Source organism: Colletotrichum destructivum, chromosome 1, assembly GCF_034447905.1.
Source record: "Colletotrichum destructivum chromosome 1, complete sequence".
Classification (NCBI taxonomy): domain Eukaryota; kingdom Fungi; phylum Ascomycota; class Sordariomycetes; order Glomerellales; family Glomerellaceae; genus Colletotrichum; species Colletotrichum destructivum.
Genome location: NC_085896.1, coordinates 4,235,281 through 4,247,955, shown reverse-complemented (window position 1 = coordinate 4,247,955; position 12,675 = coordinate 4,235,281). Strand labels below are relative to the sequence as shown.

The window sequence follows — 12,675 nt, the reverse complement described above, 5'->3', positions numbered from 1 at the left end:
TTCAGCGACGAACAAAACTGGCTGGCGTCCTTCTCCTAGGTGCGGGATAGATCCTTTCCTTCAGGGGGTTAGTAAACACACACACGCACAATTTATTACGCCCGGCGGCAAAGCCGAAAGGGCCACTGGAGCTGACTACATGCATATTGTTCCTGGGGCCCTCAAAGCTGGAGACGACATTATCGGCAGACCGCGCGATAGTTAAGAAGACATCCTTGCGGGCCTCATAGTGCCTGGCCTCCCCATCAAGAGCGGACAGGACAGACCCAGTGGCAGTCCTGCTAGTGGTTGGAGTTGAGATCGACGGCCCCTTTGCCGTTGGGGGAGCTGGACTGAAGGCGTTGGGCTGGCTTCCCGCGAGGCTGGGCCGGAGTGGCTGAGTCTCGGTATTGCGGCGGCGTTTAGCCCTTGATGGAGAGGTTGGTTGGCTCTGGAGGTGGCCCAGAGCCCCGATCGGAGCCGGCTGGTGAGGCCATCGCGAAAGGGCACCAGAGAAAAATTAGGCGAGAGGGAAGTTGAGGTGTCTGTCTTGTGTGTAGTGGAAAAGCGCCCTTGAACGCGGATTGGACTAGAGGATCGCAAATAGAGTTCGTGAGATCCATTTTGGACCAAAATGTATCAACGATGTCGGCCAAGCAAATATGGCAAAATCTCCAAGTGGCTCGGTGGTTTCGGGCAGTGGAGTGGCAATGGTTCAGTACCTTGGCCGCATGCGTCGCATGCGTTATGAACATACCACCCTCATCTTGACTTGCGTCCCATTGTGAACCGAGGAATAGCCGAGAGCAAAACCAGGCCTGAACAGTGGTTCTAGTCTCGACTAAGGGGCTGGTGGCGCAAGAAATTGATCTGAGTTATTCCTACCGAACTTTGAAGGGATGTGAAGGGAGTACGTTGAGGGTTGCAACGTAAGTAAACATACCTGCTTTCCGGCCACCTAAATAGAAGCAATCGCACCCCAACCACGGATTCCAATTATCTATGAACGTTGTCCCATCAGCAACAGACAGACCCCATTTTCGCCAAACAACGTAGTACCCATGGACATAGGATGCCTCTCCAGGAGGTTTTTATCGATGCTAGAATTTCATGTTGACGTTAGTTTATCGTTCGCAGACTGGCGTGCGCGGAGGTGTCTCAGTCTCTCGTCATGGCGGGTCCAACGGAAGCGAAGAAGACTGTGGCGGATCCGGACCCCCCTTATTCGCCATCGATTGGACGTTTTCGTCCCTCTTTGTTCAACCTTCCGCCAGGCCCTGTGTGCAGAAGGTTGTATTCGATCCGCGCCTTAGAGTGTGCTTTCTACGGACATGCCCTCGAAAACAGACGGATGTCATGCCGACAGGACTTTGTTTTCTTGGTTTGCCCTACTATCTTACCGCCGTATTACCAGTACTCCATCCAGTGTTGGCGACAAATTTTGACAATACTGGCTTTGCGGCATGGTGGATAGCGATATCGATTCGGATCGACCTTGTCGCATCCTCGCGGTCTCAATCTTCTGCTTGTTTCTGACTTGGGTTGCGGTTCCACTACGCATCTACTCGAAACTCTGCTTGACCCGCGTGTTTACTCTCGACGACAAGCTGTTGTGCTTGGTACAAGCCGTGTTCACGACGTATCTTATCACATCAATAATGGGCGTTGCCCATGGTCAGGGTCGTGATGCGACGGAGATATCTGTAGAAGACAGAAGAATAGCACTCCAAGTAAGCGCGATCAATGACTTGGAAATCCAGCAGGATACTTATGTTGAGGAATGGGACACTTTTGTTGACTCGAGTACGAGAACATAACTCATGCTAATTATTTGTACGCTGATAGTATTTCTTCTGCGCCGAGATTCTCTACATAACAACGACCATACTATTGAAACTTTGCGTTGGCATCCTCCTTCTGCGCATCGCCATCGTTCCGGCACACATCCGGATCTTGCGCATCCTTCTATTCGCGACGATCCTTTTCGGCGTTTTGTATCTCCTCCTCGTCTTCTTTCAGTGCCGGCCTGTCAGCACATTTTGGGACGAAAGCCCCCGCGCGCCGGGCCGTTGTTTCGAAAAGAGCGTCGTGCTCGGTAGCACTTTCACGGCGGCAATATTGAACTGCATTGCGGACAGTACATTTGGTCTTCTGCCGCTGTTTATTGTCTGGTCGCTTCATATGCGCAGAAGAACAAAAGTACTAGTAACTGTCCTGCTTAGTTTCGCATCCATGTAAGTTGGAGCTGCTCCCAGCCTCTTCGTCTGTGTGGTTCAGAATCGGCCGATGAAGTGGTATCAGTTACATGAGTTGACATTTACCAGTGCGAGCATCGCAACAATCATTCGCGCAGTCACTATACCATCCATCTTGAGCGAAGAAAACTTTCTCCGTACGCTATCCGGCCTGCTCCCGCAAAAATCTTTTCAAAACACATAACAAGCATGGACTAACTTGTCGTAGGTGATACCACATACTTGGCTGTCTGGAGCGCCATCGAACCTGGAATAGGCATATCAGCAGCTTGCGCGCCGGCTTTTCCTCCCATTTTCCGACAGCTGTTCGGGAACAAACAGCGACAGGGGCACGATAGGGGCATCTGGCGGACAAGATCGCTCCCCACGGTTGCGACGACAACAACGACAACGACAAGAACGTCGAAAAAGTGGTTCAGGGATAGCAAATCCCGTATTGAAGAATCATCAAGAGAAATGCCTTGTCTGCGGTTTGACAATGTTGCATCGGAATTCTGGATCTCAGGACCAGAGTCGCGAAATCAGACTTTATGGGCATCTTCGTTGCCGCACGGACTTTGGTCAGACTCCTTTATCGACTCCACATCTACCAAACATTCGTTGTCAACTGGCGGGTCAAATTCGAAGCTGCCACAATTTGGGATCATGAAGACATTGGAGTTCGAACTATCTTATGAAGGGCGGGTGTGAAAGGCTGTAGGTAGGGGGTCAATAGGGTGCTAGTCATTACATTTACGCCCCGATTACGAAAGGGCAACTGGTGGTAACTATATCAGGTATCCGTATACACGACGAGGTGAAACAACGAAGACTCGTTATATTGGTCTACTTATGATATTGCTTAGTGAGTGGAATACAAATGGAGGTTATTGCCACGGCCGTCAGAGGCCGATGTGTAGCCTTCCGGGCACACGAGTCATCCGACCGGCGGCCGGACAGCTAATGTTCCGACACTTAGTGTCAGCTGATGCAAGGGTGACAGTACCCTTGGAGAGAGGAGCGACCAGACCGCCGAGGATGGTGGCATACTGATATCCGTCCTTGGGTTGGGTGAGGAGAAGATTGGCAAAGTCACCAACGTAACCCGGCGTGGTCAGATACTCGATCTCAGGCCAGTCGGGAGGGAACTCGTTGTCTTTGGATACCTTCTCAAAGAGAGGGAGGGCAGGACTCCCGAGTAGCGTAGGCGAACAAAGAACTACTGACCAGTAGCTTCCCAAAACATGTCCTTTTGTCCGTTTTCGTCACTTTCTCGTACTGATTGGTACTAACGTCAGACTAAAGCTGTGTAATGTGTCTCTCTGCGGCAGCATATTAAGGTAAGCCCTGCCTTTCTCGGCCCTCCTACTTCCTGACACCAACTGGCACAAATCATCGTCAATTTCTTCGCAGTAAGATCATGATGCCGTCTTCGCTAAGCGGCCTGCTGCTTTTAATTACTGGCACTGCGACGGCAATATCGTTTCCAGAATCAAGAGCTATCTCACCATCGGATTTCATAGAAAGGACTCCAGAGTGCTCAGTAGGTGCCAATGTTTTCATATCTATGGTTGTTTTTCCCCTCAAGCCTACTGTAGCTGTCTGATCTTTTTGAAAGCGCATCGCTGATACCTCTTGTCCGTCCGGTAGTTGCCGTGTTTTTACAAGATGTTACAAACAGCAGAATGTGGCAATGATACGTTAGCAGACTGTGTCTGCATAAATGTGTCGCTTCAAGCCCGTGCCTCGGAATGCGTACAGACGTCCTGCGACTTCAACGAGCAAATTCGTAAGTTTGAAAATGAGTTGGCTTCTCTTTTCTATACTACGCAAGTAAAAAAACTGACTTACCTTTGCTCCGCCGAGTTAGTTACCGCTCAAGCATCGCGAGAATTTTGTCTTGGGTATCCGATTCCCGAACAGCGTCGTGATTTCTGCCGAGTATTCTTCGTCGCTCTTCCTGCAGTAACAGCTATTGTCGTCGTCCTCAGATGCGTGGCAAGGAGGATGGCCAAAATCAAGCTTTGGTGGGATGACTGGACGGCGTTGATTGCTTTGGTAAGTTGTCCGGATGCATGTTACGCATTGAACAGCGAGGAGTTCAATATTGACAAAGTTAGTTCTTTCTGACACTTACAGTTGGTTGCGGTGTTGCACGTAAGACTTCCTTGACATGTTGACTTATACATCATCCCCATCATTAAATCAACCATTTTGCAGATGTTGAGCTCGGATTCGGCCTCCACTACTGGCACGTAGAACCGGGAAACGCGAAGCCTATTCTTCAGGTTGGTAGTCCCTTATCTTTTCTTCGTATAACTGTCATTAACATTTGTACAAAGCTGTTCTACGCAACGCAGACGTTCTATGTCATGAAGCAGTAAAGCATTCTCTATCTCTTTTGTTTCGAGAAGCGATGTTACTGACTACGTTTTAGAGTCGCAGCGAAAGCTTCCATCTGCGCTTTGTATCTACGCATCTTCGTGACTCGTTGGTCCCGTATGGTTGTTATCGGCCTTCTGGTGTCCCTTGTTTTTCAACATTTCTTGTTCTTGTTCCTAGTTTTGTTTCAATGCACTCCAATTCGAATGATATGGGATCGGTCGGTCGCCGGTTCTTGTCTCAATATCACGACCATTGGTTATGCAGGGGCAGCTCTCACCCTCACTTATGACTTCATCCTCATTATTCTGCCAATGCCGCAACTACTGAAGCTGAATATCAGGAAGCGCAAGAAAACGGTTCCGATCTTGTTGTTAACTTTGGGCTCGTTGTAGGTACCCCAGCATGGGAGCTAAGAATAAGTGATGTTTTCGATAGCTGACCGTGCAAAGTGCGTGCATCGCAAGCATGATTCGTCTTAAGTTCTTGGTTTCATTTTCCAATACTTTCGATGCGACCTGTAGGCATCTCCAACCCGCCAATTACTTTGTACAATGTTAAATGTTTTTAGGGGACAACGTCGAAATCGTCATCTGGTCTACGCTTGAGATTAATATGGCGATGATTTGCGGCAGCCTTCCAGCGTTGCGGCCACTGTTTCAAAAAGCGAAGGATGTGACGGGGCAGTTCAATCATCGGGCGCACAACAGATCCGTTACAGAGCACGAGGATCAGGTGAACTTGGCCCAACTTACCCCGACTTAGTCAATCCCATGGGCCCAGTCACCCCTATCCCTTGTCAGATTCTCCGAAACTTCAGAAAAGCTCAGGTGCATCGTCAGTCAATCTAGTTATTGCATTTACGCCCGGATTACGCAAGGGCAACTATCGCTTGACTACCTAAGACATTTCATTTACAGTTGGCGCTTGGCTCGTCCAGCCCTTACATAAGCTCCTTCTTTGTAGTAGACCTCCTACTGTGATTTCATCCATGTCCTAGATTCTCGTGCGTTAGTTAGTAGCAAGTTGTCCGTAAAGGCGTCATCTTCAGGTACCCAGCTTCCTATCTTCAGCCGCCGGCGGAAACCTGCTATTGTGGCACGAGATGATGGTTAGTATGAGCTAATAGTGGGTTAATCAGGCTGTTAGCTGCCCTCGCTTGAACCGGCTAGTAGCTAGAGCATATTCAATCGTCGCTTGAACTGCTGCCATATCTGGCGTCAGGTCGTTTGAGTCTGCGTTCGATTTTCCTCTTAAGTGCAGGGCCAAGTTGCCTGTCTTGGCCCCAGTCACTCTCTGCATCTCTCTACGTTGCGTTGTTACTTTCGTGCATCGGAAAAGGAAGTGCTCGTCCGTCTTCACGGCTTTTCCACACGGGCGCACTGGTGACGGTGCCGCCTCATCCTGTACAGGTTGCCGTTTAGGCATGACGCCACTGTTCGCATTGGTACGAGAATCCTGGCTTTTGTTGCATCCTGTGTTGTCGTACAACTGGCGCGTGTGTCTTCCAAGCAATGCTTTGTCGATCCTTTCGGAAGACTTGCCCACACCCTCCGGCAGGGCCCTTTTTTGTTGCTCGGCTTTCTCCTCTTGCTCTCGTGAGCGTCGTTGATAGTGCTTTGCATAGGTCATCGCTGGTGATCTCCTTGCGTCGGCTGCTTCCCGTACCGCTCTCTTGGCTGTCCGGCTTAGTCTGGGTCTTCTTCTGCTGTAATCCAACCTATCGACACTTTGTTACCCGCGCCCCTTAGCTCCTTGATGATCGTGTATATGCGTTTGATGTTGCTATGTCTCGATTGGCGGTGGGGCTGGCTTACGGCTTGTGTTGCTGTCTTGTTCCTACTCAGCACCGTGACATGGGTGTATCGTAGGCGATCCGGTAGCGCTTCCGAAGCCCGGCAGAATCAGCGGCTAGCTCGGCTATAAACGGGTTCTGCTGCTCTCTGATGCGGAGTGTTTCCGCGATTGTGATCAGCCCTGTGACATAATCCATGCATGCTCCTATGCGAGTCATGGACACAACCCACTCAGAATGGTCTGACTGTACTAAAACAGGCCAGCCTGTCATTTCCACCTGGCCCTAGTTCTGTACCTTTTGTTAGGAGAGCATTAGGACCTCAAGCCTGTGGTGATTCCAACCACTCTTTGGTAGGAATAGACACTCTTTTCTGCTCACTCATATATGCATATTCCGCTGGCCACCCTGACTAACCGTCACCCTGACTGACCGTCACCCTGCGCTCTGTGACGATAGGACCGGAGTCCGGATAATGGCGCCGCAGCCAACTGGAGAGCACAAGAACGAGGCCAGCGGTCTATTATGAGGGAGGCATGTCCTTACCATAAGACTTGCGGATGCGGATGGCGTCTGAAGTAAGATATCAGTCAGCATTGAAGCCGCCTCGTCTGGACTCGACGCGCCCTGTCGACTGAGCTTTATTGTTGCTCCCCCTTCTCTCCCACGACCCCGCTTGTCCACCATCTTCGTCTATTCAGCAAACAGCTTCTCAGTCGCTGGGAGGGACCTGTTGACATCAACAGGCAGGGGATGCCCGACGCCTCAGCAAAGATCCGATAGACATGGCGGCATCCTTGCCTTGGCCGTACATGAACGGATGCCATTGGTATATGTTCCCAGCAGATGGATGGCCTGGCTTGGCCATCACGGCCAGACGAGAGTCTATGTGGGACTTGGACAACTCTACAAGGCTTAATTTTAAGCTTTGATTGGTCTTTTTTCTTCTTTTTTCTTTCTTGCATCGTTAGAGGCATCTGTTTCGTTTCTTTGACTCCCTTTCGGGCTTAGTTTGGCTCTGGTTTTCTCATAAGCGTTGGAAGGCCCGCCGTGTGAACATGCGGACGGCGCCGGAACAGTCCGAGTCCCCCCCAGCCCAGCGCCATCATCGCCAGAACCAGCATCCACCGACTGCTGCACCTGAGCGGGAGTTTGGCACAAGAAAGAGCAACAGCTACCGCTGGGGCGGCCTTTTGGTCCATCTCGTTATACCCTTTTCGCACAGGTCTCCCGCCAAAGCAAACCTATCCGCAACCACCACATGCAGCAGCATATAAACGTCTTCAAAGACAAAGTCGACCAAGCCGACTCGACGGGACAATTTACAAAGCAGAAGACTCGAGATTTGTAGAAATCCTAGGAGAAAAATCCTTTGCAGAAAAAGACAAACTAATCCTCACGGCCGACAGGTTGGTAGTATGACGCGCTCCGTCGTAGACAATTGAGACAATCCAAGCGAAGCGGGCGGATCTGCTGCTCTTGTGTTTGCGCCCTGCTCCGGTAGTGACTCCGGCTCTGGTTCTGCCCTCCATCTCTCTCTCTCGATTGTCCACCCGCGCGCCTATTCCAATTACTGTTAGCAAACGCGCTAGTCACGCCAACCAGTTAATTATTAGCGATCCTGGTCGCCCGCCAGGCCTGCTAGTGTTCTGCCTGCGCTTAAGGCTATGATGAAATCTTAGCAAGAGAATCTACCTGCAGGCCTGTTAGCAGCTAGCAGCGCGTTATTAGAACAGGAGTTGACCCTATAATCTGCTACTAGATTCGCCTTAAATGCGCTTAGACGCTGTCCCTATACAAAAATTGCTTGTACCTTATGTTGCTGGAGGAAATTAAAGTGCGATGGCTAGCGTCCTGTGTGCTCCTTATGTGCTAGCATAGGCTGTACAAAGTGTAGGTATAATGCTGACCTAGACGTTACTTGCTTTGCTGCCCTTAAAACCAAGCATAAGGAACTGCAGTGCTGCATTACCCTCTTTTAAAAACTCTTCTGCCTGCTGTTGATGCGCTTAGAGGCTGAGTCTGTTGAAGTTATCAGCCGCATGCGCACCGCTAACATCGAAACGGACCTTGAAGACCTCGTCAAGTTTATTAAGAACGCTGACTTGTTAGTGTAACTTGCCTCTGTCTAGTTAGACTAGACACCTCCCGCCTTAGGGGAGTTAAGTTTCGACACGCACCTTCTAACCACGCCCTTGGATGACATGTCCTCTCTTCTCCAGCATTTGTAACATGGCCTAGCCCTAAACTCCCTCTGTACTTTTGAGACTGACAGCAAGACACTAGAAAATCGGCCGTTTCCAAACTCGACGCCTCGGCCCAGACTGCTTTACTCGACACGATTAGACATGCCATAGATGTCTTCACCTCACAAGAAGGCGGTCAATCAGGCTCCGCTCCGCGGAAACAGTGAACCCGGAAGGAATGTCGGACGGAGAGGCACACCCAGAGATGGACGGCGGACGACCCCAGATCCTTATGGGCATTTTTCAAGCGCCTACTTAATGATGACAAGACGAGAGCGAACTTGCGCGCGCGTACTGAGTACTCTGGGAGATTGGCGCATTCTTATATGACGGCCCACGAGCGAATCATTTTCATAAAACGCGGCGGTGGATCAACCTCAGATGGCACGAGGGCTTGATCGGTGAACTCCGCACATACGGACCAAGACGGCGAAGCAGGCTGCGGGCTTGGGAAAATACAGGATTGTGACAGGGCGTAAGGATTCCTTCTGTAATCGGTCTCGGCTTCTGATTGCCTTAATCTAGGATGTCCAACAAGCACGTCCACTCGCTGACCAATGACGTCATAACCCTGGAAGGAAAGCGCGCTAGAAGCACAACAGTTAAACCCCCCCACCCCCCCCAAATACCCCTTTGAAGAATGTGAAGCAGTACCCATCACCTACCCCCCAATATCCGCCTGTTCCTAGGGCTGATCTTCAATTCATCCCTTGCCTATACATTTGTGTCTTGTTGCACCAAGTATTTTGAAAGCATCTGTCGACATGGCTGCACCCGAATATAAGAAGTCTACCGCCCCATGTGGACTTCCTGCATCTTTATCTGCAAAGTTTGCCCCTGAAAAACCTGATCCCCACCGATCTATTGGTCAATTGGACACCAACGAGCCCATAAATCAAACTTGGTCCGGTATGCGCCTCGTAGATGCTAATCTGATAGAGGTCTCCTCATCGGCAAAGCGCCGTCGGATTGATCTTAGGATGATTGAGTATCAAGACTTCGGCAGTCATGTCTTGGAGGGACTCAGTGAGTTAGAGGATGGCTTGCGAAGTGTCACCGGATGTCAGCTTTCACTCCTTCAAACGAGTGCCATCTTTCTAAACAAGAGCGGAAGTCATCTTGAGGATCATGTTTTCAGAGTCCATCAACACCACAGCCTAGCCTTAGCTAGAGGATGGTGGTGCCGGTATGCCCCCTCACCGCCATATTTCGACCTAAGAATCGGTTAGTACTGATGCAGTCTAAAGTGTCACGAAGCTGTCCGCACAGAGTGGTAGAGTCGCTGATGGGCAGGTAGGGGTCAGTTGGTTGTGTTATTTCGACCTGCCTCTGCCTATGCCTACAGCAGCAGAGCTATCCTTCTTATCCAAATGTCTCCTTAGCCAGCTGATGGCCCTCCGAGTCCCATTGTTGAGGCTTGAGGCGCTAGTGGGCCCCGATGCCCCCTTGCATGCCCCGCCCCTTGTGTTCTCCCGGTGTAGAGCACCAAGGCCGTCGGGCTCTGACATAAAGGAACCCCCCTCCCACCGGTCTTAAGGGACTGGGCGGGCAGAAAATTAAGCATGCAGGAAGTCGGCACAGAGACCAAAGGCTCTTGGAACAGGAGAATTATGGGCAAGTCACGTAATCAGTGGCCAATGTCCAGAGGAGCGATGTGACATGGCTAAGTCGGAGCCCCCTGTTCAGGAAAAACTCCGTCACATAAACCCGCAATTGGGAGTTGACGCGTTTTAGTGTTTGCGGTGAAAGGTGGGTCGGGATAAAATGAACTCCTCTCTTTGCAGATTAAGTTGTCGTCTTGTTGGTGATTGGTTCAAAAAATGCCACCTGAAGCACGGAACAACTTCCGAAGGACCAGTGAGTGTTCAGGCTGACCAATTAACAATGACGGTCTCCGTGTTGCATGTGAAGCTGATGATCCACCAGTGGACCGACATGGAGGGGTTCAACTCATTGAAAGGGCCTAGACCCCACTTACTCCGAAAAGGGGTTCTCCGGAGGCCAGTCCGAAATGGCAGTCCAGGTCAGTCATGCAGACAGAAGAAGCAATGCAAATCTTCTGGCTGCCATCAGCGTTCGCACACTGCAAGCCGTATTCTCCCTTTGTGACATCGAGCGGCCAATTCGCCACCGTGTCGTGATTACAGACGCTGTCCAGCCTGTGAAAAGGGCCCTACCGAGTTTGTTGGGCTTGTAAATGCTAGCTTTCCTGCCGTCACCCCGTTTCCCCGGTTAGCCTATTGTATTTCATTCATTTTCTCGACTCCACTGCCTTTGAACACCTCGTCCATCGATGCGTTCCATCTATCGAAAACCCGGGACTTCTCGACTTCAAGCCAGCACGTTTTTTGCGTTGGTATTCTAATCCAACTCATAAGAAAGCACAGCCGCTCCAATGACAGCACATTATTCCGTTTTGGACGTACGAAAGTCGACAACCGCCCTATTATTTTATTGAGATCTACCCAGGAAGACGAAACAGGCTCCGCGGAGGCCTGCTAACACTCTAACCACTATCCTCAGGCAAGGTCTTTTGGGTCTGCCGGCACTGTGACAGCAAAGGCACTCTCGATCGCCTACACGACGGCAGAGCGACGCCGCCTCCATCCGACCATTTGACCACAAAGCACAAGATACACCACAGCAGCGGTGATGACGAGACCTAGGCTTCCACGGCGTCAGAAAGCCCTGGGCCTCCCACAAAGCGGCAACGCCGGATGGTTGGGGTGATAGAGAAGCAGAGGACTGGAGAGCTTGCCCTTGGGTATATCATCAGCAGCGACAATCCTTTCGACGCATTCAGCAACCTTTCCTACGATACCTACTCAACAGGTTGAATGCGGACCTTTTGTCGTCCCTGGCGTTGGCTCGCAGTTCCATGAGGAGGCTCCTGGAGAGTACCTTCAGATCTTGGAAAGCCCTCATCCGCGAAGATGTTGCCGCCTCGTTGACGCAGATACATCTCGCCTTCGACCTGTGGACGTCGCCCAACGGGCTGGCGATCCTGGGGGTGTCTGGCCACCTTATCAGCTCCCAGGGATAACCGCAGCAACGCCTCCTCGCCTTGACCCAGCAGCAGGGCCGCCACAGCGGCAAAACCATCGGGCTGACGTTGGCAGCCGTCGTTCGGGACTGGGATATCTCCACGAGACTGGTTGTCTTGGTGTCGGACAATTCCTCGAGCAACGATCTATCCGGGCAGGCCCTCTTTACTTACATCAACCCACGACTGACAGGCAAAGATATTATACACAGGCGTATCCGATGCTACGGCCATATCTTGAGCATCGTCGGCAAGGCCTTCCTGTACGGCGAGGATAGTGAGAGCTTCGAGCAGGAACCCCAGGTGTATGAGGCTCACGGGGATATTACCAACGAGCTTCGGCTCTGGCGAAAACAGGGTCCCGTCGGCAAACTTCACAATATCGTCAAGTGGGTTAGGGCATCTCACCAATGCGGCGAGTACTTCGGGGCGTCTATCTCCCAGTCAGTCGATGAGGGAGACACGTATCTCCTCCACGAGGAGATAACCTTCGAGCTACAGCTTGTCCCCAACAACGACACAAGATGGAACTCCACTTTTCTTATGATCGAACGCGCCCTCAAGAAGCAGAGTCAGATACAGAGCTTCCTCTCCATGAATCAGCTCGAGGCTGACCCCCAGAAACGCCTCCCCAAGGAGGACATCTTGACCTTCGAGGACTGGCATCTTCTTGTGGAACTGCAGGATATCTTACAACCTCTCTACAAGCAGACGATCCGCACCCGAGGGTGGGCAAAAGATGGGTCTCGTGGAGCCCTCTGGGAGATCCTGGGCGGCGTGGAGTACCTGCTCGAAAGGATGGAGATGTGGAAGGCTCTTTTTGACTACGAGGCCGCCGCAGAGACAAGGCATACAATAGTACCCGGGCAGAGTCTACGCTGCCGAGGGAGACGGAGGGCCCCTATCGACGCCGATATAAGCCACCAGCTACATGACGTGAGCGAGCAGTCTCGCCGTTACTTCAGGCTTTCGGTCACTAACGGTTGGACGAAGCTT

At 51.2% G+C, this 12,675-nt stretch overlaps 3 protein-coding genes across 3 annotated transcripts; all 3 read left to right on the top strand.

The window, feature by feature from the left end:
- Positions 1–1,442: 1,442 nt before the first annotated feature.
- CDEST_01269 (uncharacterized protein) lies at positions 1,443–2,924 on the top strand (the record flags this gene model as incomplete). Its single annotated transcript, XM_062917428.1, has 4 exons — positions 1,443–1,709; positions 1,825–2,213; positions 2,304–2,371; positions 2,443–2,924. 4 exons carry the CDS (start codon positions 1,443–1,445, stop codon positions 2,922–2,924), a joined length of 1,206 nt encoding a protein of 401 aa, XP_062773479.1.
- A 533-nt stretch (positions 2,925–3,457) lies between these two features.
- CDEST_01268 (uncharacterized protein) lies at positions 3,458–5,360 on the top strand (the record flags this gene model as incomplete). Its single annotated transcript, XM_062917427.1, has 7 exons — positions 3,458–3,467; positions 3,631–3,756; positions 3,898–4,332; positions 4,434–4,593; positions 4,651–4,986; positions 5,048–5,115; positions 5,167–5,360. The coding sequence occupies 7 exons, from the start codon at positions 3,458–3,460 to the stop codon at positions 5,358–5,360; spliced, it is 1,329 nt and encodes a 442-aa protein (XP_062773478.1).
- Positions 5,361–9,296: 3,936 nt separating this feature from the next.
- CDEST_01267 (uncharacterized protein) lies at positions 9,297–9,865 on the top strand (the record flags this gene model as incomplete). The annotated part of the gene is made up of 1 exon (XM_062917426.1): positions 9,297–9,865. The coding sequence occupies exon 1, from the start codon at positions 9,401–9,403 to the stop codon at positions 9,863–9,865; it is 465 nt and encodes a 154-aa protein (XP_062773477.1). The 5' UTR covers positions 9,297–9,400.
- Between the last annotated feature and the right edge of the window lie 2,810 nt (positions 9,866–12,675).